The 27,272-nt window shown below is 33.5% G+C and overlaps 1 protein-coding gene across 1 annotated transcript in view; it reads right to left on the bottom strand.

Annotated features, from left to right (window-relative positions):
- The window catches only part of LOC131842361 (glutathione-specific gamma-glutamylcyclotransferase 1), a 33,397-nt gene extending 6,613 nt beyond the window's left edge, over window positions 1-26,784 (bottom strand). Inside the window, exons 1-3 of the mRNA XM_059190903.1 lie at window positions 26,719-26,784; window positions 24,281-24,563; window positions 18,174-18,209 (exon numbers count right to left, since the gene is read on the bottom strand). Of these exons, the coding sequence (XP_059046886.1) occupies window positions 18,174-18,209; window positions 24,281-24,553 (309 nt within the window). The 5' untranslated portion in view covers window positions 24,554-24,563; window positions 26,719-26,784. The remainder of the gene's footprint in view (window positions 1-18,173; window positions 18,210-24,280; window positions 24,564-26,718) is intronic.
- Between the last annotated feature and the right edge of the window lie 488 nt (window positions 26,785-27,272).

Below are 27,272 nucleotides of genomic sequence, written 5' to 3'. Positions count from 1 at the left end.
TTGTAATATCTAATATTGTAATAATGTACTATCTATAGAATGAGTATTCATAATGTTATGTTTACACGTATTTATATTCACACGTTTCGGTTTGAAAAATGTGAACTCACAAGGATTATTCAAAAGAGCAACACGCAAATTTCTTGCTCGTTCTTCATGTGATGAGTCAGCTTTCCGAATGAGCGGTAGATTAAAAAAATGTTATTATTACTATATTATTCGTAAGTTATGCACTTACGATAAATGAGCAATGGGCTTATAATAAATCTGTAGAGAGGTCAATTCTGTACATGAAATATATTTCCAAAATAACTATCAGAGGGTGATTACTGATCGATACTGATGCCAAAAATGCAATCAGTAAAATTTTTGTCTGTCTGTCTGTATGTTCGTTATAGAAACAAAAACTACTCGACGGATTTTAACGAAACTTGGTACAATTAGTCTTCATACTCCTGGGCAGGTTATAGTATACTTTTCATCACGCTATGATCAATAGGGGCAGAGCAGTGAAGGGAAATGTTAGGAAAATACATCAAAACCACTGAATCAGGAGGAAGGAAATGGGCTACTTATCTTACGAAAAACGACGGAAATGCAGACGAAGTCGCAGGCAACAGCTAGTTACTAATAAACCTCATCCGTTGGTAGTTTGTATTCACACGTTTCGACTTGTAAATGTAAACTTACAAGGATTATTTAAAAGAGCAACACACAAGTTTCTTGCTCGTTCTTCTTGTGATGAGACAGCTTTCCGAACGAGTGGTAGATAAAAAACAAATTGTTATGACTATTCAAAAGTGCTTAAATTAAGTTTATTTAAATAAATTATTTTTCTATTCTATTCTGAAGGACTAAGAGATCTTGCTTCGTATCCTAGTTTTCATGTTGAACAAACTGTTCAGGAATGAAGATCATATCCTAACGACAGTGTTACATATGAATGTGGATGGTTATAAGGAAGACCGAAAAAGAGATGGATGGACTGTGTGAAAGATGATGAGATGACTGCGAACAGAGAAGAATGTAAGAGAAAAACATATTACGCCGACCACAAACAAATGGGATAAGGAAGAAGCAGATGATGATGTTGAACAGACTGTTCCCTATATTATCACTATAATTACATTCTAAGTGTTTATATAATTTATGTATTTGTGTATAATCTTTGATACTAAATATTTTTTGGATGCTACTGTGATTCGTATGTAACAGTTGCTGGTATCTTATCTCAATTGCATTGCAAAGCTGCAGTAATCTTATCTTAATAAATCACGAACATTCGACTTACACGGTGTGTATTTAAATTGTAGATATATAAGATACTAGTTGCCCCAAGCAACTTCGTCTGCACGTAAAGCACGAGCAACAGCCAAAAATCTATATTTTAACAATTTGGGATATATTTAAACTTGTTAACGTTTTGGGGACAACGACTGGCCTTCCGCGTCCACACCGTGTCCGCATGATCATATCTATTTACGATGGCAGTATATAAATCTGTTGCTCGTACAAATAACTAGATCGAATTGTTATATGACGCCCTACTTTTGGAAAATCCACATATAAGAGGTGGACACTTTTTATTGAGAATGGGTTTTTTGTAAGTAGAACGTTGTGAACTGTATCATTACGACGATTTCTATATAGAGCACATAATACAGATGGCCTCAGTAGTTTTGGCGGTTAACACCGCCTCAATTGAAAGAAAGAAAGAAGAAAAGAAAGAAAGAAAGAAAGAAAGAAAGAAAGAAAGAAAGAAAGAAAGAAAGAAAGAAAATTGTTTATATGGTACACTGAAAATAATTTTTAAAATGTAATTTACATTTTTATATTAATAATTACAGTACCAAATAGGTCTCCGCTCAGCATATGTCATGACGGGGTACCAAGACGCTGGTTTTCAGCGGACACCTTTATATACAATAAACATAATAAAATAATAATAATAATACACATACATACATAAATCCAGGCGGACAACACAAAGTAAACATTTACGACATACTACCATACATAAATAAAAATCAAACATAACTACACAACAATTCCGATAGTCGCGTGTTCAATTCCTCACACGGTACAAACATTTGTATGTATGTATTGTAGAATTATTGTTTGTATTAGACAGAAATGTATTTAAGTATTTATATCAGTTGTCTAGTACCCATAACACAAGCTTTACTTAGCTTGGGACTAGATGGCGCTGTGTAATTTATCCTGATTTATATGATTATTATTGTTATTTTACAGACTGGTAAATGTTAGCTAATGCAGAAATATCTTAATCAATAAAAAACAGATCTGTTTGAAAACACTGAAACTATATTGTCCAGATTTATAAAAATAGATGCATCGTAAAAGTTGTGTGTTAGTATGTAAGAAGTAAGACAAGAATTCAAAATAGTTAAAAATTATTCTTTGAAATGTCTGAAAATAGTTCACAATTATGGAAGAAGAATGTACGTATAATAATGATCAAAAGAAAATGTAAAACGGATATATAAGCGTCTCGTATGGAAGTACACATTAATACTTTTAGTACCTGATTAGCTAAAGTTGATAACTGTAGTCAATAACACTAACAATCTAAAGCTAAAAACATGACACAGACATGACACAGATCTCGAAATTAATAAAAAAAACAACAACATATAATTAAATTTCTGAATTTATTTTAAAAGAACATGTCATATGGGCTCTGTATATTTTAAATAAAACCTGAATCCAAACAAATACATTAACTAAGGTACGGGAACACTGACTAGCTGGATTGAATTCCGCGGATTTTTATGTAATCGTGAATTAGAAAGTGATCCGCGAGTGAAATCCAATTTATGTATTCGTAATGACACATACAATTGACAGCAGAATGTAAACAGTATTAATTTGCACGTGTAATGGCGACTAAAGTGATAGCATTATGGAAACTAGTACAAAAACAAGCAAATACATTCAGAAGCGTAGCGTGCCTTGATGGGGCCCGGTATAAAAATTTGTTTGCCCTTACGACGAGTAAAGATAAAGAAAAAGCTAGCGCGCATTGGGCCCCGTATAAATGTTTATTTGGGGGCCCTTACGCTAGGGTAAAGATTTGGCACAAAAGAAAAAAAATGCATAAAGTTAAAATAAATATTTATTCAGCCCCGTATAAAAATTTGTTTACCCTTACGAAAGGTAAATATTTCGCACAAAAGAAAAATCAATGCATAAAATTAAAAGAAATATTTATTCATCATAATTATCTGTCACTTTTTCCAAAATTTTCACAAACATTTCAAGTTAAATATACACTCTCCTTGCTTTTTTGAAGGCACGCTTTTCGCAGGGAAAAAAATAGTTTTTTTTACTTTTGTCAAAAAATTTGGGATGTTTATTTCTACTTACGCACGGGGCCCCGTGACCTGGGGGCTCTATAAAATACGGCAGATACGGCGGTAGCTACGCCCCTGATTACATTAATGGACAACGTGGAAGAGCAAACAGTTGTATGATAACAGTACAATACTATGTTATATTACATATCATTACTTATCTAGAAATTGGTTTCAATGTCCATTAGTTTGGATTAGAAACGTTTTGATTACCTCGGTGGTTTAGTGGTTTAGCACGCTTTACGTCCGATGGTCGCTGTTCGATTTCTTGCACGGTAAAAACATTTGCATTCATGAGTGTGATTGTTTGTATCGGTCTAGGTGTTTTCTATGTATATTATGTATGTATGTATTTAAAACGAAAATTGTATCTTCTTGTTTGGTCTGCTTAGCTTGGGACTAGTTGAATTTTATCTTATTTTTTCCTCCTTTATTTGTTTCACAATTTTTTTTTATATGTATATATTTGGATTTATAAATTCTTAGGCTCCCACTGCGATTTCAAGCAGGGGAAGTTTTTAATAGAAGTTTTTACTGTAGGGTATACATTATATTATATTATATTTTCATAATTACATATATATTTTATTAATGTCTATATACAGTTTTTACACACAGAACCTATGCTTGAATTTAATGAGAAATATTGAATGATAATGTAATGCGTAGGAATGAAGGTAATATATTAAGAAAGGTGTTACATATGAATGTAACCATTCACATTCATATGTAACACCTAAGGGCAGAGGAAGGCCGAAAAAGAGATGGATGGACTTGTGAAAGATGATACTGTAAGAAAGAGAGTAAATAACGAGATGACTGCGAACAGGGATGAATGGAAGAGAAAACATTACGCTGATCACAAATAAATTGGATAAGGAGGAAGCAGTTGATGATGATTGCTTTCTATTCCTCGAAGCCGAAGTTGAGGTTAAGCTAGTCATAAATATAACTTGCAGAATACAAGAACTAGTCCAAGAAATCCTTCACGTAGTTTCAGTCAAGTGTTAGTATTGTATATATAGTAATATTAACTGACTCGCGACTTCCCCAACTTTTGCAATATTTTCATTGCAGCTCCGCTCCTGTTGGTCGTAGCGTAATGTTATATAGCTTAAACCCTTCCTCGACAAATGGACTATCCAGTGCAAAAATAATTTATCAATTTTCAATTTATTGATGTGGTATCAGTCAAGTGTTTTAATATTCTATAGTATTTATTTATTTAAATAACTTTAATGCGCGTCATACACAAGTATATATGGCGGACTTAACACATAATGGCATTTTCTACCAGGCAACCATGAGTTGTGCAGAGATAAGTTGTTGGCGGTACAAACAATATTATAATATTATATAGAATATACATGAATAAACATATATATACACATGTAAATACATAAATATTCCTACAAATATACACAAAAATATATATTTACTAACTGACCCGCGCAAATTCGTCTGCGTTTCATTTCTCCACCTTTTGCAATATTTTCATTGCAGCTCTGGTCCTACTGCTCGTAGCTTAATGCTATATAGCTTACAGCCTTCCTCGAGAAATGGACTATCCAACAAAATAATAATTTTTCAATTCGAACCTGTAGTTCCTGAGATTAACGCTTTCAAACAAACAAACTCTTCAGCTTTATAACATTAGTATAGACTAAATTAAAAATGGAATATTTCCTTGCATTAACAGCTGGCGCGTGTCGACTTATGTGTGATAACGATAATATTTATCAACACAGCAACAGACTGGCCAAAATATTAAGGTACTTGACAATTTCAGATAAGCAACGATGTACACACACGATAGACAATCTGTAAACATGAGCGGAGCTTTGACCTTAGGTATATGACTGTCAACATAACATAATATAGACTATTTTAGTATATAGTATATATATGTAGTACCAAACAAGGCGCCCATGACACACGCACTGGCCACTCTCAATAAAATAGCATATGTTGGGCTAAAAAGGACTTGTATCCAGAGCCGTAAAATATTAAATAAAAAAAAAAAAAAAAATTGCAGAAACAACGGATTTGTTTGTGTGTAGTCTGTGTCAATTCACAAAAACAACATTGTATGTTATATGTTATGTTAACGAATATGTATAATATAGAATTAGATACACTATTGTATTGGGCTTAGCCCTGTAATAATAGTTGTGAAAGTAAATAAATAAATAAATAAGTATATCAATACAAATAGTCTGCTCTAATCACTAGGACTTGGTGGTTGCTATTTTTTTAAAGGATGATAATGAAATGGTGCTCTCGCCTGCGCTAACGGTATACTTTTGTAGGGAACATTCCATTGCTAGCAATAGAGCTCCTTCTTCAATCCTTATAACTGTATGACTACCCTTTTCTTGACATTTTTTTTTCGGACTACTCAAACACGAGAGCGCTCGCGTAACTCCAGCTAGCTGATAGCTTGACCTGACGATAGGAGGCGAATACAGAAAGCACTCCACACCTGCAGAAGGACTTATGGACCGACCGAAAGCCAACTCCCGCCTGACGGATACGAGTTTAGTCTGGTAGCACCGCTAGGGGTTCGGACTTCAGGTTGTTGTAATTTCGATTCCCCTTTGAATTGGACGAGTGATCTATCGGAGAGGATCTTCCCTATACTACGACAGAATAGTTTATACTTAACTATTTGTCTCTAATAACATTATAAAAAAGAAATGATTTCATTCTGTAAAAGATAAATTAAATAAATCCTTGACTGGACTTTAGTGCTACCTTCACCTATACAAAGATACATTATCATTGAGTATGACCCGCCCTTGTTTCGCACTGGTGCAATTATTGTAGGATCTCGTTTTTTAAAGGTACGCATGTTCAATCCACTATAAAACCGTTATCTCTTAAATTTATGACATGGATAACCAATAATCCCTAGATAACACTCACAATTAACTGAACAATATCGTATTTGAGATTTTTCTATTTTCCTAGGAACACTTTCTGAGATTCTGACTTGGTGAGTACGGAACTTTTACACATTTTTTTTAATCTGTTCTTTATTGATGAATATATGGATGAACATACATAGCGATCGAACATAGAAAGTGCATTTTTGATGTTTGTTAAAAATAAATAACAGCCCACGTTACTCGCTGATAATCAATACTCGACTCTCCACACAAAACGTGCTGCTATCCTTACTAAAATTATCTACAATAACTAATTAAACTCGATGAATTTTTATCCATAAGATAATGCAACTAATATCACTATTCATATTTTCTTAAAACAAGTTTTTTTTTAGAATTACGTATAACTGAAAAATTCGATTTTCACCAAAAAAAAATCACTATCTTTAGTTCATTCGTATAATCAAATTTGATAAAATGTGTAAGACAAATAGTATTATGAATATTCAGAATAACGAAAATATGCCTTTATATTATGCTTTATATTGCCTTTATACTGTGTTATTAGAGAGAATAAAATATAAATATTTAAGGCATTTCGATTGAAAGTACATATTGCTATCGCGCTTGGATGAGGGGAGACTAAAGGTCTCTGAATAGAGATAGAACGAACACTAAATAATACCTACATAATAATTATTAATATAATTATATTATATAATAATTATTATAATTATTAGACGACCTCGGTGGTCCAGCGGTCTAGCACACCGCTTTACGACCGATGGTCGCGGGTTCGATTCCTCGCACGGCACAAACATTTGTATTCATGAGTATGATTGTTTGTATCGCTCTGGGTGTTTTCTATGTATAATATGTATGTATTTACCAAAAAAAAATATCTATGTATATGTATCAGCTATCTAGTACCCATTACACAAGCTTCAGCTAGCTTAACTTGGGTTAAGATGGCGCTGTGTCAATTGTCCTGAGATTATTATTATTATTAATTTATTAGGTGGAAACATTCCTCATAATTATTTTTTTTAATCAATTTCGTACTTCCTAAACTTATTCATTACAAAAAAAATACTAATTTAATATAGTGCGAGAGACAACTTGACGCTACTCAATAGTACCATCCAATGTTATTGTAGCTTGTTTCTAACAACGGTGATCTGTTATATATATTTAAAAACAGCCATTATCTGTCTGTTATTCATTGATGTGAGTGTAATAACACTTCATTATTAGACGGTCAATAGGTCAATAGGTATTGTTATTCATAAGGTTATTTACATTATCCGTGAAAGAATAGACAATTATTCTTTTATTTGATAATGTAATGGTTCATTCATTCTTCATTCATAATTTAAGAGCTGTGCTCTTGTCGGTGGAGCTCCCGCCACCTTCCTCGATCTTCTACCAGTCCTTTTAGCTGTTGATACGACACGACTCCAACTTTTTCTTTAACTTGCTTGATATAGCTGTGTCTCGGTCTTCCCCTTCCTCTCTTTCCATCTATTTTTCCTTCAATAATGTTATTAATTAGTTCGTCGTGTCGTATCACGTGTCCCAACATTTTCCCGCCTCTTTTCAATAATATCTATGATCTGTCTCTTTTCTTTAATCCTCTCAAGCAAGTGCTTGAGAGGATTAAAGAAAAGAGACAGATCATAGATAAAGGAAAATTATTCCAGCTAATTCTTTCCTTTTATTCAAATAAAAGGAAAGAATTAGCTGGAATGATAAAATAAGGAATGATGAAGTCATCATTCCTTATTTTATCATTCCAGCTAATTCTTTCCATTCTTCTCCAACACAACATTTCAAAGGCTTCAAATTTGTCTCTTTCCTTTTGTGTCAATGTCCACGTCTCACAGGCATACAAGGCTGTACTCCAGATGTAGGTCTTGATAAGTTGTTTATGGTAAATCATAATAATTCAGGACATTCTTTAAAAGCTTGGTTTCAAAAAATATTAAATAATAATACCATTGCTAGCAATGTCCCATGTCAGGTTGACCTCCACATGTTTCCCTCTGGAAACCATCGTGATAAATTCTTCGTGAATTTATCATGGTGGGCTAGCTGACCTGACCTCATGTTCATCTTATCATCCTCCACTGGTGCCCCGCCAGCGTAAACCGTTAGCGCAGGCGGGTGCGCCATTCTATTATCATCCATATAAAAAAAAAACTATTTTGACGGACTGTGGATTCAACAATTGTTTTTCTAAATAAGGATGTTAATTTGAAGCCCTCTTTTACTACCTATGTATTTGAATTTTTCTCTTGAATCACTATCTATTAAAAGAAACCGCTTCAAAATCCGTTGCGTAGTTGTAAAGATTTAAGCATACATACATAGGGACGGACAGATAGCGACATTTGGTTTATACTATGTAATGTTTCGATAATAGAGAGAGACTTTGAAAGTCATTCCCATGATATCTCCGTCTCAAATACTCCTGTGGTACCAAAGTCGTATCCATCAGGCGGGAGTTCGCATTCTGCAGCTCCATAGTCCTTCCGCGTGTTTGAAGTGCCATCTGCACTCGCCCTTATCGTCCGATGAAGCTGTAAAGGCCAGCTGCGGCCAACAGCATTAGAGTAGTCCGAAAAATGAAACTAAAATAATAACTAAAAAAAAAACTGCCAGCATAAGTCCTTTTGACTTTAACTTTTATGCAAGAAATATTATAATTCTATGTTATTTTAACCTCATTAGATTTAATACCTATAATACATGATAATAATAACATCTACACTATGACTAAACGATTAATGTAAATAAAACAAAATGATAGTGAATTTTATCTATAAAATAACCGATTTCTATATACATATAGTTAGTGATAGGTTTGTTATCTGACACACTTTAAGGTAACAGACCTTGCAGGTGGACAATATAAATATCTATAAACATATTTCATATAACAAATATGTGTGATAAGGCAGTGTTAGAGGACAGTATTAAACAAAATATTACGTCTTAATCCTCAGAAATAGCAAGTTAAGAGGTTTATTATAGAACTACTCTAATGCTGTTGGCCGCAGCTGGCCTTTACAGCTTTACTGAACGGTAGCGGAAAGCTGTAAAGGCCAGCTGCGGCCAACAGCATTAGAGTAGTCCGGAAAAAAAAAGACATCACGCGAATGACTTTCAAAGTCTCTTTCTATTATCGAATCATATAGTAATAAAACAAAGTCGCTGTCGCAGTCCGTCCCTAAATATGCTCAAATCTTTAAAACTACGCAACGGATTTCGAAACGGTTTCTTTTAATAGATAGAGTAATTCAAGAGGAAGGTTTATATATATATATAAGACCTGTACACTCGTGCGGAGCTGGGGCGAGTACCTAGTTTAAATATAAAGAGATTGTTGTTGTTGTGTTGAATGAATAAATTCATCAGTACATCTGTGGGCTAATTATCTAACTTCGTTCGCAACGATTTTCGTATGTATGCGATTATATTGACGCCATTTGACGCTGTCAACTAGCATTGCAACGTAAACGCAACTTTACATATCGATAGAAATTATTTCTATCGAATGTCGATTTAGTAACCTCGTTGCAATGTCACGTAATCGCTATTTCGCTGAAATGACAGCGTGGAGTTGAAACGGTTTTTAGAGTATAAGAAACAATTTAGAAGACTTTTGGTTATAATCTTTAAAATATCAGCACTGGTAATCTACGGCATGTTAATCATGAATGTACTGAGATCTAAAAATATCTCGTATATAACGTTGCATGGCGCCATGCAGTCTGCGTAGAGAATAAATACACACTCGTACATACACGTGTGACTTACTAGCTGAATGATATAAGCTCAAAACTACGTGGTTTACTGTTTCGTAAAATAAAAGATTTTGAAATGTACATATGAATTTCCGAATAAAGATATAAAATCGGAGCAATATGTAAAGAAACTAAAAAAATGTATGTCAAATCTGACTAAACCGATGTTGATTGTTCCCTTTTTAATCGAATGGTATGTGCTCTAATGAGAACTCTGTAAAATGAAGCTCCATTTATTACTACGACTGATTTAATCTTATTGTATATTTATATTTGACCTAAATAAATTAGTGCTGGTTGGTAGATTGTATTCACGCGTTTCGACTTGTAAAATGTGAACTTACAAGGATTGTTTAAAAGAGCAACACACAAGTTTCTTGCTTATTCTTCTTGTGATGAGACAGCTTTCCGAATAAGTGGTAGATTAAAAAAAATTTTTTTACTATTCATAAGTGCTTAAATTAAGTTTATTTGAATAAATGACCCCCTATCCGTCTCTATGTATGCTTAAATCTTTAAAACTACGCAACGTATTTTGAAACGGTTTTTTTTATACATAGTGATTCAAGAGAGGTTTGTATGTATAATACATGTACACCCGGGCGAAGTAGCTAGTTATTAATATTATAAACGCGAAAGTTTGTGAGTATGGACAGATGTTTGTTACTCTATCCCGCAAAAACTACTGAACGGATTTCGATGAAACTTTACAGTAATATAGCTTATACATAAGAATAACATATAGCCTATAAATTTGCGGATGAAACCGCGGGCACAGCTATTAAAGTAATTCCTTTAGTAAAGTTACTTGACGAATAAGCGGTCGACGGGCAGTGGTGGGAAACTGTAAATGTGTGTATGTATTGTTCGAGTATCAACTGCATAACTGACCGGTATAGTGCGACAGACATGTCCCACTATTTGGACCGGTAAATCGGCGGAGGCAATTTCGGGACGGTGACTGCCGTATTGTGAGTTACTTGTCTGATGAACAATGTAACTGAGTTTCTTGTCAGTTCTCATCTCGAAATCATTCCGAACTGATGGTACATTGGACATATCATAAGTCTGTAATAGACCTATATGAATAAAGATATTTTGAATTTGAATTTGATATACTAGCGATTCGCACGGCTGCAACTATTGTACAAAACTTTTTTTTAATTATTTATATTTAATAAAGTACAGTCGGCAAAGCAGATTTCTATGAATGTATAAAATTTCGCTTATTAACTGCCACGGTTTCGCACGGCTGCAATTACTGCATTTGTTTTTTAATACTGTATTTTATTAAGAGTACTTTAAAAAGCAGAAATGTACATTATGTACTACAGTAGTCCATAATGTAAACTTCTACAATTGATGTATAAAACATAGCTTACTGCTCCTATACATTTTGAGAGGCCATAAGACTGGATCTGATGTTGGCAAATGCACCATAGTGCCAAGCCATAAAAAAAAAAGAAAAAAAACCGGATCTGGCGGACGTAATAAACGTATATAATTTTTCTGACTAAATCTCCGGTAACGGAGAGCACCAGTAACAAATCAAAACAAATTGTAATATGGCGATAGGCTTATGCCCTGGTCATTTTGGATTCTTGGACCTATAACACTGCGACCTACATAGATGTATTGTGTTCGCCCTTTTTCAAAGTTCGCTACCCGTGAGGGACAAAAATTTAAGGATATTTTAAGGAGCGACGGTTCTTATCTCCTCAGGATAGATTGTATACTTTCCAAAGGAGATATATCTCTTATGCGTCAGTGGGCTACAACCACATAGCATGTGTGTAGCCTTTACTTTTTTATGGATGATAAAGAAATGGTGCACCTGCCTGCACTAATAGATTACGCTGGCACCAGTGGAGAACAATAAGGTGAATATGAGGTCAGCTCAGTGCATAGTGACAAATTCACTAAGAATTTAACAACGATGGTTTCCAGGAGGACCCGCGTGGAGGTCGACCTAACATGATACATTGAAATGAAATTGTTTATTTTGTGAAGAATGTGGCGTACACACCACATTCTTCACAAAATAAATGAAAATGGGCACATATATAGAATACAATAAAGCTTATGAAATGGGCACATTGTTAGAAATTGCAATTACTAGTTCACAATCACTTTCCTCTGGTGTTTCCTCTTCAGTTTGGCCAAATCTGCATATTGTACATTTATTTATAAGTCATTCAATTATTAATTTAAATATTTAAATACAATAATGGCATAGCAAATGAACATTTGCTTGACACGTGTTATTTAATATCATGCGATATAAAATAACACGTGTCATGCAAGTTACTTAATATAGCGCGCCCCAATCTCGCTATATTAAGTTACCAGCTGTGAATAATTACTTACTTTACAAACCTACATTCTAATTGAATGGGCTCGATGGTTTAGTGGTTTAGAACCGTTTTACTTCAGTTCAGTCGCAGGTTCGATTACTTGATCGATACAAACATTTGTATGAGTAAGATTGTGTTTTTTTATGGATGATAATACAATGATGCACCCGCCTGCGCTACTATATATATTTAATAGAAAGGGGTGTTTTCTCACGACTATTCTGTCCTGTCTGTCTGTCCATATTTGTCGTACAAAATCTAAAATTATCGTTATTACTCATATTTCTTTCGTGGAAATAACTGAATAATAACTATGACGTAATTATTATGTGTGTAGGTCACAGGATGTTGTAAAACTGACGTCTTCATATGACGAGGCGTTGACTTTGTAATTTTGTGCCGGCGTGTGATGTGATGTAATAAGAAATACCACATTAATTTCGACTCTATCTGACCTTGAATAGAATCGAAATAATATTAATTCAAATAACATTAATATAAGCTCTTTTGAATAGTCATATATTTTTTTATTCTATCGTTCATTCGAAACGCTTGAAAATATATATAGATTACATATAATATACGTACATATGTATCATACTAGCTGCGCCAGCGACTCCGTCTGCGTAAAATGACGATACTTCCATATAACCTTTCAACCCCTTGCAACCCTTGTTTTGCCTTATAAAGTCCTTTGTCAGGGTCTAGACTATCTGTGTACGAAATTTCATTTAAATCGGTTCAATGGTTTCGGTGTGAAAGCGAGACAGACAGACAGACTTCTGTCTGTCTGTCTCGCTTTCACTCTGTAACTCTGTCTGTCTAGACAGAGTTACTTTCGCATTTATAATACTAGTAAGAATTGTCTGCATACTCTTGACTGAACGGTCTTGGTTGTATGGTGGTATAACATATAACTACATAGGAAACTCGCAGACCAATATTGTTTGTATTATATACTATCCACTATCTTACACATGAGTATAGGGGGGAAGGGTATTGTAAGTAAAGAAAACTAGTAATGCCTATTGCTAGCAATGTACCATGTTAGGTCGACCTCCTCGCGGTTCCTCCTGGAAACCATCGTGATACATTTTTAATGAATTTGTCACAATGGGCTAACTGCCTGACCTCATGCTCATCTTATCATCCTCCACTTGTGCCCCGCCAGCGTAAACCGTTAGCGCAGGCACCATATCATTATCATCCACAAAAAAATCCTCGTGATACAGTCAATTTACACTTAAAAATTCATGAATGCAAGCGTTTTTACTGCGCAAGAAATTGAATCCGCACTCATCGGAAGTAAGGCTATGTCTTAACCGCTAAACCACATAGGCCGTCAACCTAAACCACTTAAACCCAACCAAACGTCACGGTCATAGTTAACATTGATTAAACCTAATAGAAATGAGCCGCTGATGAAATAAAGGACGCCGAAGTCACAACTGATTGTGAAATGACAAAATAATTAGTACAATAGCAATGATGAAATTATATTGGTAAACGAGTTGTAATTCCAATGTCGGAATCGAGAACAAAAGCTAATCGATTACTAACTATCGATAATTCACCAAGGTTCTTTCTGATTTTGAAGTTTTCCGTGAAAATTCTACAGCGAGAGAATTTTAATATGAAATATTAAAAAAAAAGATTTTAAATACGTTATAATGTAATTTAAATTAATAATCATTTTTTTTAAATGAAATTGAATGGCAATTTCTTACTAATATTACAAATGCGAAAGTCTGTTACGCTTTCACACTTAAACTATTAAACCGAATTAAATGAAATTTGGTACAGAAATAGTCTAAAGCAGGGTTAGCGAACCAATGGCACGCGTACCATTGACGGCACGCGACACAATATTTTGGGCACGTCGTCGATCATAAAACTGTTTGAAGAAGCTGGCTCATGCTATTTTAACAATATTTCCACCTACCTATGCCTGCGAGTCATTATTTTCAGAGATGAATAACATTAAAAACCCTGTTAGAAACCGTTCGACAGATGAATCCAGTTCAGCATGCATTTTGCTAAAAGTAACATCGTACAAGCCTGACAAATTATTGGTCATCTAACCTGCAGCAACAGAAGTCACACTAATTTTACAGTAATTTAATTTATGCGTGTAATGAATACAATCCAAAATGTACCTCTTTTTTGATTACTTTATTTCATAGAGAGTTTTGATAGTATTTATTATTATTATTGTATAAATAACCAGATTGTTCAAAATCTACCTTGTATCATCGTAAGCACAGATTATTATATTAGAGCCCGTTAGTTTGTGTTCCCGCGGCTTTCCCTGCCCCTCCCTTAACTAGTAACAAACGGACTGTACAGCGAGGCTTTGCTCAGTAAATATGATTTAACAGATGTTTTGAATTTATTTAAGGGTAATTCCAACATATCCTTTGGTATCTTATTGTAAGTTTTTATACCTATTCCCATAAAAGACCTATTAACTTTTTCTAAACGATACTTGGGGATTATGTTGATATAAACCATGTTGGTGACCTAGTAAATAAAACTATAATGCTTTTGACCGCATCTGGCCTCTACATTTTCACCCGAATGATAAGGGGCGAGTGCAGATGGGACTCCAAACCAAAGGAAGGACTTATGGAGCGGCTGAAGGCCAACTCCCGCCTGACGGATACGACATCAGCAGGCACTACATATTATGAATGAAAAAAAGAAAGAAAGAAAAAAAGAAAGAAAGAGAGAAAGAAAGAAAGAAATTTTGATTCTTATATTATTAACATACCAACAACACAAATATAGAAAAACCTTTCCTGTTTCTACTGTTAGTCAAAATAATCTACGACATCAACAGGCACTATTTATTATAGTACTAGCTTATCAGCTACTCGCCCCGGTTTTGCACGTGTGTACATGTATTATACATATAAACCTTCCTCTTGAATCAGTCTATCTATTAAAAAAACCTCTTCAAAATCCGTTGCGTAGTTTTAAAGATTTAAGCATACATACGGACGGACAGACAGGGACGGCGACTTTATTTTATACTATGTAATGATTAACATCGAAGTACATAACACAAATATAGAAAAACCTTTCCTGAACCTGTACATTATTTTGACTGTTAGTCAAAATGAACCTGTACATTATACAGGTTCATTATAATAACTTATCAGTTTCCTTAAAAATAAAACGACAACAATATTGGTGATAATTATAAGGTTATCTATTTTAGTGTGAATAAAAAAATCGTAATGTTTTTAACTCGAAGTAGTCACGGCCGTCTAACTATGTACGGAAATAAATATTTCACGTACATATACAATTATGATAGTATTATTAGTTGCTTCCTACCGGTGTTCTTCCATTCTTGTATTAAATGAGAAATAATATATATACATATAAATAAAATTGGAGTATCTGTTTGTAATATTGAAATAAGCGTTTTTTACTACATTTATATGAATATAAATACGGTACTTATACCAAAATAACATTTTTTACAATTGTCGTCTGTCGGTCTGTTTGTACCAGCTAATTTCTGAAATGGCTGGACCTATTTTGACGGAACTTTTTTTGGCAGGTAGTTAATGTAATAAGGAGTAACTTAGCCTAAGTTACTCCTTTTATTTAAGATTTTTTTTAGAAAATAAAGTAATAAAACTATATGCACGACTGTTATCGGAGATTGGGTGGTTAGAGGTATGTGTTTAAGCAACGTGTAAATTAGGATTACTACACCAAAATATTTTTTTTACAATTGTCGTCTGTCGGTCTGATTGTACCAGCTAATTTCTGAAATGGCTGGACCGATTTTGATGGGACTTTTTTTGGCAGGTAGCTAAAGTAATAAGGAGTAACTTAGCCTAAGTTACTCCCTTTATTTTAGTTTTTTTTTTAGAAAATAAAGTAATAAAACTATATGCACGACTGTTATCGGAGATTGGGTGGTTAGAGGTATGTGTTTAAGCAACGTGTAAATTAGGATTCATTTGAGTTTGCGCTTCCCGTCTATGCTGTCATTTGCCGAGGATGATCTCGGTTTTTTGTTTTTTGAAGTGGTTTTTTTTTATTATTACCGGGTCTTAATAATTAAAAATTTAATTACATCAAAACAAAGAAATTCAAATCAGTGATTATTATTAAAATATTCGTCTTTAATATACATTATTTATATCGTTAACTGGGTCTTAATAATTAATAATTGTATGGTACATTTACCTTTTTGCTATATAAATATTAAATAGAAACTTTATATTATTAACCGGGTGTTATACCGTGGTCACTAGCTGTTACTTCAGTCAGCTCGTGACCACGGCTCATCATCATCATCATCGCAGCTCGGAAGACGTCCACTGCTGGACATAGGCCTCCCCCAAAAATCTCCACGACGATCGGTCCTGCGCTGCTCGTATCCAATGCCTTCCAGCGATCTTGACCAGATCGTCGGTCTACCTTGCTGGAGGCCTTCCCACGCTGCGTCTTCCGGTTCGTGGTCGCCACTCGAGGACTTTACTGCCCCAACGGCCATCTGTCCTACGAGCTATGTGCCCTGCCCATTGCCACTTCAGAGTCGCAATTCTTCGGGCTATGTCGGTCACTCTGGTTCTTCTGCGGATCTCCTCATTTCTGATTCGATCACGCAGAGTAACTCCGAGCGTAGCCCTCTCCATTGCCCTCTGAGTGTCTCTGAGCTTGTTGATGGGGCCCATAGTTAGCGACCACGTCTCTGTTCCGTAAGTCATCACTGGCGCCACTGGTCGTAAACCTTCGTCTTGAGACAACGGCTAGTGCCATAAAATTATTCGTGTTAAGATCCGGTGAATTATGTAGAGTTTTTATTTAATATTTATATAGCAAAAAGGTAAATGTACCATACAATTATTAATTATTAAGACCCAGTTAACGATATAAATAATGTATATTAAAGTCGAATATTTTAGTAATAATCGCTGATTTGAATTTCTATAACACTTTGTTTGATGTAATTAGTTTTTGGTTTTGATTTATTTTTCTGTTTATGAATTATGTGTATTTAATTTGGAATAATTTGGTTTTGTTAATAGTGTTTCTATTAGTGAGGAATCAGTCAAAAATATAAATAGACACAATGTCTTTTTTTGTCGACTGAATACGAACTCACAAACTTTGATATGTTCTAATTGGGAGTAGTAGGTCATAGTGAATATATGATATTACTAGCCATCTGTCCTGGCTTCGCCATGTATGCATTACAAACCTTTGAATCTCTCGGCTAATTCTATACTATAACACGCATGTATTATACATATAAATCTTCCTCTTTAATCACTCTATCGATTGCTGCAAACTGCATTACAATCCGTTGCGTAGTTAAAACATATAAGCGAACAGACAGCGGCGTCTACTTTGTTTTATACTACACTAGCTACTCGCCCCGGCTTCGCACGGGTTTACATGTATTATACATATAAAACTTCCTCTTGAATCACTCTATCTATTAAAAAAACAACTTCAAAATCCGTTGCGTAGTTTTAAAGATATAAGCATACATAGGGACGGACAGACAGCCACTTTGTTTTATATTATGTAATGACTAGTTGCTCGCCCCGGTTTCGCACGGGTGTACATGTATTATACATATAAACCTTCCTCTTGAATCACTCTATCTATTAAAAACACCGCTTCAAAATCCGTTGCGTAGTTTTAAAGATACATAGGGACAGACAGCGACAGCGACTTTATTTTATACTATGTAATAATAAATATAATATGACTATTCCTTACTTCCTTGTCTTCTACTAGTGTTGCTACACGGCCAGGCTGAAACAAAATAAAGGAAAGATAAACATCATCATCATCATCATCATTATCATTGCTTTGCTTTACCATTACTAGCTTTTGCTCGATCGCGTATCAGCCCAATCGGTTTAAAATTGACAAAATTACATACAAACTTTCATGCCTTTGGGGGTAGAATTAATCAAAATCCTTTCTTAGCGGATGCCTATGTCACAACATCTACCTGCATGCCAAATTTCAGCCCGATCCGTCCAGTGGTTTGGGCTGTGCGTTGATAGATCACTATGTCAGTCACCTTTGAGTTATATATATTTAGATTTGTGGTCGGCGCAGTATGTCATTCTCTTCCACTGCTCTCTATCGGCCGTCATACCTGAGCATACTCTTATTTATATCATCTTTCACACAATCCATCCATCTTTTCTTAGGGCGTCCTCTCTCTTTCCATCCATCCACATTCATATTATACACTTTCCATAACACATGATCCTCGTTCCTCCACATAACATGCCCATACCAGCTCAATCTGTTACCTCGCAACTTTTCTATAACTGGCGCAAAAGCAAGATAAATATACTATACTAAATTGATTTAACCATTTAAAATCAATTCTGATAACAGATATCAGTTAATAGACCGGCTATATAACGTTACATACGTACATAAAGATATATACATAAGTTAATATCTCTGCTCGGCCTAAGAATATCTGGTAGAGCTTAAGATATTTGAGCATTAAGCCCACCTATTGGATAAAATTCAATAATTTATACATACTAGCTGTCCCGGCAAACGTTAGTATTGTCATATAGGCATCCCCTAAGAAAGGATTTTGATAAATTCCACCCCTAAGGGGATAAATTAACGCGAGCGAAGCCGCGGGCAAAAATTAGTTAATATATAAATACGTATGTTTTATACAGAAAATATTTCAATTTGTTTTAGTTTGTAATAGCTATTGTTCACGCTGTACCGTCTGCAGTTTTGTCGTTATTTTATACTCTGATAACATTCTATGGGCAGAATAACACAGTTCCAGTAAGTATTTTAATATGGATTTCTCGAAGTTGAGTATCTTTTTATCTTACTAACTAGCTGTCCCGGCAAACGTTGTTTTGCCGTGTATTAATAACGCTATAAAAAAATAGGGGTTGGTAATAGAAGGGTAAAAATTTAGGGTTGCATGTATTTTTTTAATGACACATAAAAAAATATAAATTAAAAATTTTGCACAAAAAATAAAAAAATAATGTTAGGGGTGGACAACCTTTATCACTTATGAGTATGAAAAATAGACAGTAGCTGATTCTCAGACCTACTGAATATGCATATAAAATTTCATAAAAATCGGTCAAGCCGTTTCAGAGGAGTATGGTAACTAACATTGTGACACGAGAATTTTATAAAGATAAATAAAATTGGAGTGTCTGTTTGTAATATTGATATAACAGTTTTTCACTACATGCATATGAATATAAATGCGGTACATACACCAAATTACATATGTTACAATTTATGTCTGTCTGTCTTTCTGTTTGTTCCGGCTAATCTCTGAAATGGCTGGACCGATGACAGGACTTTTATTGACAGGTAGCTGACGTAACAAAGAGTAACTTAGGCTTAACTTAAATTACTTTTATTTTAGAAAAATAGAATAAAATTTCACGCACTCGCAGTCGCAGGAACAGCTAGTGTTTATTTAAAATAAATAACTATATTCATGAATATGAAATGATGTGACACGGTGTACCTTGATAAGGAATTAGACTCCAGAGTTGATCGACTGGACAGACATACAAACAAACAATTAGATAGGATTAGGATAAACCTTGATATGTCAATAAAAACGACGCAAAAAGGTAAACGTAGCTGGCGATTGGGTCAATGAACCGATAAAAATAAAATAAGGTTATACGGTTAATATATATTGGTGACTATTTGTACATATTACTGTTTGTTCAGATGTCACAGAGAACCAGGGTTGTCAACTGTATGATGGTAGGACATTAGCCCGGCCACACATTTCCGATTCGGACGGCTGGTACGGTTTCGCCCTAGCGGTACTTTAGCCCTTGTACTAGATACTTTAGGACAATCTTTGCATATACATGGATAGTTCGAACCCTTAGCGGTTCCATCAAACTAAAGTCATATCCGTCAAGCAAGCCTTCAGCCACTCCATAATTCCTTACGCGGATTTGGAGTGCCCCCCATCGTCCGGTGAAGCCGTAAAGGCCAGCTGTGGTCAAAAGCATTACAATAGTTTATTTTTTATTTAAGCTTTGTATTCCATAATTTTACAGTAGATAGATAGACAAGTAGTTCTAAAAAAATCTAAAGGGCATTACAACACAAAGGTACGTCGTTTTTTTTTAAATGTGTGTAAGATGGAGTGGTGCCTGCGCTAACAGTATACGCTGGCGGATGATACGAAGGGCATGAGGTCAAGTCAGTTAGTCCATCGTGATGAATTTACCAGGAATTAACCACAATAGGTTTTGGGGGGGACCGCGATAAGGTAGACTTAACGTACCTTACTTAATAATTATTGGAATTACCCTTAAATAAATTCAAAACATCTGTTAAATCATATTTACTGAGCAAGACCTATTACTCACTAAACGATTACTTGAATGACGAGCGTGCATGGCAATAGTTTTCATGTTCGGGATTTTCATTTAATGTTAGACATAGACACCTATATAAATACCTATACATTGTAAAAATCTGGATTTAAAAAAAAAGTAATTCAATTGAGTTTCTTGCCAGTTCTTCTCAATTGGATCTATATACCGAACTGGACGGTAGGGAAAAAAAATTCTATTGTAAAACCTTGACGTTCATAAGCGGCTAAAATGTCCTACATGAATAAATGATTTTTGAATTTGAATTTGAATGTACTTAATGTACCTTACATTGCTAGCAAACGGTTATATTCGAATCAATCAATCGAACGGCGTCGTCGGTACCATCCATCCGACTCTTATCGGAAATGTGTTGCTAGGTCTTCTTTAGGTACTTCTTTATTAGTCTTCTGTACGAGTCTGTACGAGGTACGAGGGCATAAACAAATTGCGCGGTCACGTGATCAATTAAGTATTAAAAAAAAAAAATATTAAATTTATTTTCTGATTTCCATTGTTAATTGGATAAACTGCTTCAGTTTCATGATTTTTCTAAGTTTCGGCATTTTTTTTATGACTAATACACGCTTTGGGGCCATCCATTAATCACGTGAGACTTGAAAGGAGAGGGGGAGGTTGGACAAAAATCACGAAATATCACAAGGGCTCCCTCCTTCTAGAGGGGTGTAGTAAGATATCACGTGTATTTATGTTATGCCAATCAAAAACGATCTGCAACCTTTTATTCTGAAATTAAGGACCATGATAAAAATGTCTAGATTTTTATCATGGTCCTTAATTTCAGAATAAAATAAGTTTATACTTTACTTATACCTGTATTTAGATGGTATTCTAAAAATTTTAAGATTCTTTGTAGGTACTAAAAATACACGTGATGCTGGGTGGGGGAAGGGGGGGGGGGGGGTTAAAAAAGATCACGTGATTAATGGACGGCCACTTTGCTATCTCTAAGGATTATGATTTTTTTGTATGCGGTCAAAATTTCCAAGTATTGACAACCCTACATTGACTTGCGGATATCTCGTTTTCAGTTCAGCCTCCAATTCGCAATCAGTGATCTATTAATCTACTTTTTTCATAGTACACATCTATTTGTGTGAGTTGTTGAATGATACGAATTTTATGGTTGTACTGGCCGACCGGCGCAACTTCTGCATCACACTTGATATTTATCATTATATATCGCCCAATTTACATAATATCTTTCTAAATTATAGCCTATATGTTATTCTGATGTATAAGCTATATTACTGTAAAGTTTCATCAAAATCCGTTCAGTTATTTTTGCGTGAAAGAGTAACAAAACTGCGTAAAGTTTAGTGTGAAAACATAATGTAAAAACAAGTTGACCACTAACGTAGATCTTGCAGTTTGTCATAGATATAGACCACTTTGAGAATCACTGGTCTAGACCACAGAGTTCTATAATTATACCTATAATTAATGTTATTGCTTTAGCAGTAAACTCATAACTCAACCACCTAATTAGTGAATTATAGTATGGTCTAATTTGTATCTCAAAAATGTCATACGAACCATACCTGAAAGTGAGTGAAGCGACTCAATTGTTATTTGCTGTTCCCGCGACTTCGTCCGCGTGGAATTTAATTTAATTTTTCTAAAATAAAAGTAGCATAAGTTACTCCTTATTACATCAGCTACCTGCCAATAAAAGTCCCACCAAAATAGGTCCAGCCATTTCAGAGATTAGCCGCAACAAAAAGACAGACAAAAATTGTAAAAAATGTTATTTCGGTGTATGTACCGTATTTATATTCATATCTATGTAGTAAAAAAAGGTTACTTCAATATTACAAACAGACACTCCAATTTTATTTATATGTATAGATACATCTATGTATGTATGTATTGTAAATTGTTTAAAATAATAAATTTAAGTATTTTACTATAATAGAATACTATGTGTATTGTTGCTATCATGTTTGTGAGGAGAAATAAATAAATCATATTATGATTATATACTAGCTGTCCCAGCAAACGTTATTTTGCCTTAAAATAAAAAAAAATTAGGGGTGGACTACCCCTAACATTTAGGGGAAGAAAAATAGATGTTGGCCGATTCTCAGACCTACTAAATATGCTCACAAAATTTCATGAGAATTGGCCAAGCTGTTTCGGAGGAGTATGGGAATGAAAACTGTGACACGAGAATTTTATATATAAGATATACATTTTTAGTCTGATATTGAAACTTTTTAGTATAGTACTAACTACAGAATTATTGTAATATGATGGGGAAGCAGCCCCCGTCCCTGAGGGAGAAGAACAATAACCCTTCTCCATGTTATCTGCATATGATTAATTGGGTTGGCAGAGGAGCCAATTTCATACTCTCTCTCTGCAGCCACCTTGCTCCTTAATCTTCAACGGAAACCGCTTACAAAACCAGCAATATCATCATAATGTGATTAGTTATATTTTATACTAGCTGTACAAGCGACTTTGTCTATGTGGAATTTACCTTAATTTTTCTAAAATAAAGTTAGGCTACCTGGCAATAAAATTTCCATCAAAATCGGTCCAGTCATTTCAGAGATTAGCCGGAACAAATAGACAGACAGACAAAGAAACAAGAATTGTAAAAAATATTTTTTTGCATATTTATATTCATATGCATGTAGTAAAAAAGGATTATTTCAATATTACAAACAGACACTCCAATTTTATTTACATCTATAGATTAGAAAATGTGAAATTTTAAAGTCAACATTATTCACTTATTAAATATTTAATTTTCCAACCACACAGCTGAACATACACACATCTGACAATATACATATAATATATACACTAGCTGAAACCGCAGATGTTGTTTTTAAAAAATAATTGCTATTAAAAAATAGGGGTTCACGATAGAAGGGTGACAATTTAAGGTTGTTTGTATTTGTATTTATTAACCACATTATAAAAAATAAGAAAAAATTGTCTAAAAATAAAAATAAATTGTTAGGGGTGGACAGCCCTTTTCACTTAAGGGTATGAAAAATAAATAGTAGCTGTATGGGAAGGATATAAATTTCTGTATGACTAAAAGTAATACCTAAAATAATATAATTAATAAATGTATTTCTTTTATTTATTTGTATGTGTAATTGCAGAAAAAATAACTAAATTATTTATTCTAAGCCCTTTGTTACCCATACTTCACAAATAAAGAATTTTAATATATATCTATATTAAATATTTTCAACTATTTGAGCTGATTATTTCATTTGAGCAAAATTAGGAAGAAACTTGACAGGTAATTTTGATGTTGCCACAAATATTAGGTGCAAACCTATTAATATTGATATAATGATTAAAAAAAAATCAGATCCTAAATGGATCATGTTACAGACTCTTTTCAGTGGGATACTTGAGTCATTAGAAGTAGTCCACTGACCTAAAATTTATTATGTTATATTGAAAAATACATATTTCACTCACCTGTGACTCGCTGCCCCGATGTGTGATGTTCCCTTGATAAAATCTCCTGGAGAAACCATCCACGTAACCATTGACTGCTTGAAGATATTCAAAACCCGGATTCCAGCACAAAGAACCGTAGCCGAAAATCCAAAGTGGATCTTTACCAACTTTCTGCTCGTTGCCGTTCTGGTCCGTCGATGTTGCCTTCATTAGATCTTCTCCAGGTTTTTTCATTAAATCTACACGGTTCTCCATCACTGAAGCATTCTGAGCTTTCACCGAATCGCACATTTTCGCGACACTGTGATGAGAAATAAATTACATATGTGAAACCGAGAAAAAAGGAATGCGCCGCGTTCAAATGGACTTATCACAGATATTTTGTTCACTTTATTATTCTACTTGTGTCTCATTGTGGGTAATTGAAATACGCGTTCACTAAAACTAACCATTACGAAAAAGATAAACTCATTATTAAACCATTCATTCTGCCGCTTGAATATCAACTGCGGGCGTTTCGTTTCGCTTGACATTTTCTGACAGATATTTTCTTTAAATTAACCAATAGTTATAAGTTTCAAGTATACGCAGGCAATATTATACTTTAATTCAGTAGTCATAAAGGTTATAATTTAAGATCAGTAATGAAAAAGTCATGTCGGCATGTTGTTGATAACGTTCTGTTTTAAGCAAAATTTATTCACTGTATTAAATTAGAAATGTATGCGTTTATTAGTAAATTGAATAGACATCGCTATTTTAATTATATAAAATGAATCAGGTAATTTGTATAAATATATTGTTTATAAACATTATATTTATTATGTCCCTAAATAGAATAAAAAAAATATTACGTGAAATGGAACTAATTCATAGGATGACCAATTGTAGAATGATATGAAGGTCATTGTGCCTGCCGGAGAATTCAGCGTTGCCCATTGGTTAGTTGTAGTACAAGTCTGAATGATGCAATTTTTGAAAATCTTTACACTGATGAAAGTGAAATGGCGTCCTCAAACCAATCTTGGTGATTTTTTATGGTTGGTCGTTAATGAGATTTAATACTGATCATATATAAATACTATTTTAATATCTATCACGATTGTTGACATACTATTTCGTATATAACAAGATCTACATTATTTCAATATTTAAAAAAATAAATAATCTTATAATCGAGATATGTATATATATAACATAAATAGAGGATGTAGTAAGTACCTATGCCGGCGACATTTTTCAAAGTGTACCTTTTTGAAATTAATAAGTTAAAAATATACAAATTTAAAGTTTATCTATATATTTTTATTATATTGATAAGAAATAAAGGAAGGTAGGTAGGTACTATTACTAGATTTTATAGGCAAAATAAATTCATATTTATACTTAGATTAAATAAAGGATTATTTAACACTCGTAAGTGACTAATAAGATTAATATTATTAGATTAGTACACGATGTTTACTAACAGATTAAGTTATGACATTACGCAGAAAAATATTAACTAATATTACTGGTAATAAATAACAAAGAATAGAAATAATATATATAATTTGAGAATTTAAAAAATTCTTCCTACTATTTTAGTGCCTACCATTTTTCGGTACTGGCACGGTTGAACACCACGTTTTTATTTTTAAACTTCTTTTTTTTTCTTTTGTAATGGCTTGGCACTATGGTTGTTTTCTTTCACAGGTTTATTTATTGAGATTTATTTTTAAAGTATTTTATGTTATATTATATGTATATTATATAATAAGTAATTAAATTTTATTTACGGATTGCTTGACTGGTATGAACGGAAATATTTATAACTATTTTAATATACTAATAATAGTTTTATAGCTCTTTTTTTTATTTAATTTTTAATAATCAAAATATTAAAATTAATTACCCTTTATGTAAATATAGTAAATAATTAGTCTATTAATATTTTTTTATTTATTATTTTATATATTTTTTTAAAATCATCTCAGATCATTAGGCAATGCTTATTTTTCACAAAAATATATAAAAATTAATTTTAAATTTAATTAAATGGTGCATACTTCTAACAAAATGAAGTTTTATCATAAATCATAATCTGTTTATAAATTAAATTTATACATGTACATTATAATATAAACTTGTTGAATTTATTCCAAATAAATATTAAAGAGCAAACATATAATTAAATAAAATTTCTAAATAAATTTATAATTATATTTGATATAAAATTTAGGGCAATTAAAAAAAAAATAAATATTAATTATAATTTATAGAAATTACATTATAAATTGAAATAAATGCATAAATAATCCAAGAATAGAAAGACTAGGATAAAAATACAAAAATATTTAATTTATTTGTATATCATATTAGTCAAAATAGTATTTAATAAATTTTGGAAGATTTATAAAATTATAAATTTGCATATAAAATTAAATATTTTCATTAGTATGGTAAATAATACTTACATGAGGTTAAAAGTGTAATGATTTATATAAAATGCTGTTCGTTATAGGAACACAGTCAGGATGGGAATAAATGAAATGTTACCGAGGTATACGGTTTAAATAGTCCATTCAATTCAGCCGGGATTCCTCCATTTGGGCGGAGTCGAGATTGTCGTGTTTAGAGATCCGTGGATGTGTTGGGAGAACCAACTGAAATAAATGAACGTATGTTCTAATGTAATGATGCCGCGGTGGACTAGCGGTTTAGCATACCGCTTTACATCCGATGGTCGCGGGTTCGATTCCTCGCACGGTCCAAACATTTGTATTCATGAGTATGATTGTATCGGTCTGGGAGTTTTCTATGTATATTATGTATGTATTTACAAAAAAATATCTAAGTATTCATATCAGTTGTCTGGTACCCATAACACAAGCTCTGCTTACTGTGGGACTAGATGGCGCTGTGTTAATTGTCCAGGTTAAAAAAATATACATGTCCTTGGTGGTATAGTTGGGTGAACATATTGTCTCAGCATTCGGAGGTCGCGGATTCGATCCGACGTAGTTAATAC

The sequence above is a fragment of the Achroia grisella genome, unplaced genomic scaffold (assembly GCF_030625045.1).
Source record: "Achroia grisella isolate CSIRO2021 unplaced genomic scaffold, CSIRO_AGI_Agris_v1 utg2167, whole genome shotgun sequence".
NCBI lineage: Eukaryota > Metazoa > Arthropoda > Insecta > Lepidoptera > Pyralidae > Achroia > Achroia grisella.
Note: the sequence above shows the minus strand (reverse complement) of the source record. Positions and strands in the feature narration are given on the sequence as shown.